At 43.9% G+C, this 3,948-nt stretch overlaps 1 protein-coding gene across 1 annotated transcript in view; it reads right to left on the minus strand.

Annotated features, from left to right (window-relative positions):
• Window positions 1-3,948, minus strand: part of LOC111951319 (transcription factor EC-like) — a 19,495-nt gene that overhangs the window by 1,817 nt on the left and 13,730 nt on the right. Inside the window, exon 5 of the mRNA XM_070434703.1 lies at window positions 3,571-3,765. Coding sequence (XP_070290804.1) covers window positions 3,571-3,765 — 195 coding nt within the window. The remainder of the gene's footprint in view (window positions 1-3,570; window positions 3,766-3,948) is intronic.

Raw genomic sequence — 3,948 nt, forward strand, 5'->3', positions numbered from 1 at the left:
TTGTTTGAGGAGAGTGCACAATTTTGAACATGAAAAGTTATTAATAAACAAATTAGGCACATTTGGGCAGTCTTGATACAACATTTTGAACAGAATTGCAATGGTTCATTGGATCAGTCTAAAACGTTGCACAACAGTGATGCCATCTAGTGGCCAAAATCTAAACTTGCCCTGGCCTGAAATAATACATTAGGGCTTTTCTCTTGCATTTCAAAGATGATGGTACAAAAAAATGACAAAAGAACGGTTGTTTTTTCTTTGTTATGTCTCTAACCAGATCTATTGTGTTATATTCCACTACATTCTTTTCACATTTCCATGACCTTCAAAGTATTTCGTTCCAAATGGTACCAAGAATATGCATATCCTTGCTTCAGGGCCTGAGCTACAGGCAGTTAGATTCGGGTATGTCATTTCAGTCGAAAATTGAAAACAAAAAAAAGGGGGTAATCCTTAAGAGGATTCTAATAGCACTCTAATGTAGTGGAGGCCAATCCATTTAATCAACCTCTCGTCTCCAGACCCCCCCTCTCAGGAAGCCAGGGCCCTTGGGGTTTGTGTCATAAACATGACAGGGAGGAACCAATGACAAAACCTCATCAATCAGCTACCAGCAATATGGTTCACGCCTCCCCATCGACCCTCTACTAACAGTAACACTATGGATAATAGTCTGTTTGTCAGTCTACCTTGATAACGGTTAACCTAGCATGCCGTTTAGCTAAAGAAAAACACGGGGGATGAAAAACAAAGTGTCGAGTAATGCGATGCAAGTTAGAAGCATCACTGTTCCCGCGTTACGTGATGCAAAGTTATAACCGTCTGTTTTTCTCAGTTTAAACATCTTTCTGTAGGATTCCAACAGTACATTTAAGTAAGACTAGCTGTGATGCTTCTGTGGGTGACGCTTGGTGTCGATGCCGTCTTTCTCCCTACAGTGTGTTATCAACTGTCATCAGCACTTATTTGGCTAACACTGTGAAGCTAGCATTCTGTTCGATGCTTTCGTTAGCTCTCTCCACATTAAATGTCTCTTTACGCCTCTTTTGAGTTGTATGTGTTTTGTTGGTCTCAACGTCCTTTAGGATGACACTGTTCCATTGAGAAGTTTAGCTTGACTCGGCATAAGAGACAGATCCGTGAATGTGCTGATTCATTCGGTGGTTAATTGCGACGTCTCAGTGGCTGAGGACTTGTGGTAACGTCTCCACTGTCTACTTGGCTCTGCTCTGCTGCCATGTCAATTATTGTGTCTTGGAGAGGAGAGGTGGAAAAGAGGAGAGGTGATGGGGAACTGCTTGACAAACATCAATACGAGCAGGGCCGGTCTCTGCCAGGGAATGGGGGTGTAAGGGTATGGGGGTTAGTTAGGTATAGAGCACTGAGCTAGCTGAGGAAGGGGTGGGAGGGCCTCTATTGAGCATCAGGGCCCTGTGATGGTGCGCATTGGCATGGTGTTAAGGATGAGGAAGTCGCTGGGTTGGGGAGCTGTAGTGGTAGGGGGCTGAGTTTTGAGGGTGTCTGTCTTTCTCTCTCTCCATAGTCCATACCTGGATCCTGAGCAGTAGCCTCCTGTTGGCCTGCTCCATCTTCTTCTGCCTGTTCTCCATCTCTCTGGCGTGCTGCTGCTCCTTCTGCAGCCACTTGATGTACTCCACCGACGCCTTGAGAATGGTGCCTTTGTTCCAGCGCATATCACTACGGCAGAGGGACATAAAAGATAACCTTTTATTCACCGCCTCAGCGGAATGTTCTGTACAAAAACGTATGCAGGAACCCATTTTTTATATATGAATAAGAAATGGTGATTTACATGGCCAATTATTCATTTCATCGGACATTACATCCAGCCTTTGAATGGGAATTTTAATAGAATAGTTAAGTGTAAGTACGTCTACAGAAAGTCCATTCTGGAACTGCTTGTATGGTAAAATTAATCCTCAAGTAAAAATAGGTATCGGAAGAGGGGGTGGGGAAATGTGACTTTGGAAGAAGCCAAGAGTGCAGGCTACATTCCCTGATACCATTACTTTTTAAAACCAGGACGCCGTTGTAAAATGCACCTTTCTTTGGAACAAGACGTTGGTCTGCTCCACAGCCAATAATCTTATTTATCTTGTCTTAATGGCACGGCGACAGCGGTAACCTTCCATTTAAAATCTATCAAAAGTTCAATTGTGGTTGGGCCAGTCGGATTCCAATTCCGGCTTCCGTATTCCACCTTAGTGGGCCAATTGTGCTCAAACTTTGATTCAAACGGGTGGTGGCCCTCTTTGCGTTTGACCCCAATCTTCATCATTGAGCTCTAAGCTGTAGTCTACTGTTAAGAACCCAAAGAAGATTCAGACTCACTACTTTGCAGAGCGTGAAGACTACAATAGCTACTCAAAGTACGCCCTTGAAATAGGAGCGAAATGTGCTCTTGAGTATTCATTTGAATTCAATGAACAACATTTAGCGGGCTGTGCTTAGTTTTTGATATGCTTTAGAGCAGCCAGACATTTGTACATCTATTCATGGCAATAGACTTGACCGTGGGGAGTTGCTTTGCAATATTGAGTCAGGTAAACTAATGTTTTGAACATAATAAACACTGAGAAAAGTGTAACAAGCGCTAGATCACTTACGGGTCATTCGACTTTGGTATCATTGTTCCAAGTTCTTTGATTCTGTAGTTGATGTTGTAAACTGTGGACGGCTGATCTATTGCCAGCCAAGAGTAGAGAGTTAGGCTTTTAGGTGGCAGAAATGCTCTAGCTCTAATCAATGTTTCTGAGAGGGTAGTATTAGGCCATGATGTTTCCGGAGTGAAGGGCGGTGTCCCTTCGTACTCAGAGTTTGTGGGGTTTGTCTTTCTCTCCCTGGTCTCGATTCTACTTGTTAGGCCTCATGCAACACTATGGAAATGTCTCCTCACTGTGGAATTTTACACAACCTGTAGGCCTTCCTGTGAAAACAACAAGCATTGCCCACAAAAAAAAAAAGCGGCACAGGCTGCATAAGAAACACATAAGCGTTTCTCAGTAGCAATTTGTCTGTCTGCTATGTAATCTGGAAATGGTGAAACTAGAGAAGCGCCCCAGTCAGCCGGTTAGACAATTACAAATAATAGAACTGTTTTCTTATTAGTTTCCCAATGGATGAAGATTATATGATGACTTGAATTAAGAGCCCATGGCGAGTTCTTGGCCTGGGATTACTCGTCTTTCACAAATTGAAGCGGGGGCTTGTGTATTGGGATGGATGTGGCCCAGCATCATAAATAGGCAACAGAGTGGAGAAAAAATTGTACAGTATTGAATAATTCATACTGAATCTATTGAGTAGTCACATCACATTGCAAAATGTTGAAGGGAACAAACAATTTCGTAGACATTGAAATTGCAAAAGTCTACGGGTAAAAACAAGAAGAAACTTGGCAAACGAGATGGCTAAAGGGATATCGTGAGACATCGAGGTCTGAAACCCGACATGTGCAGGTTGTTTCTCCTCTCCCTTCCTGTCTATATTTCCATACCAAACATGAGCCTCGTGAAACTCTATCTTTATTTGGCCCTTTCTTTTGCCTACGAAACGCTCACAGAGGCCTGTAACCGGCCTCTCCGCAAAGCTTAAACTCCGCCTGACATGCACTTCCTCCTTTTGGAAATCCATCTTCCACAGGGGAGCCTGAACCTTCCACAGAGCCCTTGGAACCTTCACCACAGAGCCTGAACCTTCCACATAGCCTGGAACCTTTCCACATAGCCTGAACCTTCCACAGACCTACTTCACAGAGCCTGAACCTTCACAGAGGCCTCTGAACCTATCCACATAGCCTGAACCTTTGCACAGAGCCTGAACCTTCACCCTCCACATAGCCTGAACCTTCCCACATAGCCTGAACCTACCACATAGCCTGAACCTTTCCACAGAGCCTGAACCTTCCACAATAGCCTGAACCCTGCA

This window comes from Salvelinus sp. IW2-2015, linkage group LG24, assembly GCF_002910315.2.
Source record: "Salvelinus sp. IW2-2015 linkage group LG24, ASM291031v2, whole genome shotgun sequence".
NCBI classification, from domain to species: Eukaryota; Metazoa; Chordata; class Actinopteri; order Salmoniformes; family Salmonidae; genus Salvelinus; species Salvelinus sp. IW2-2015.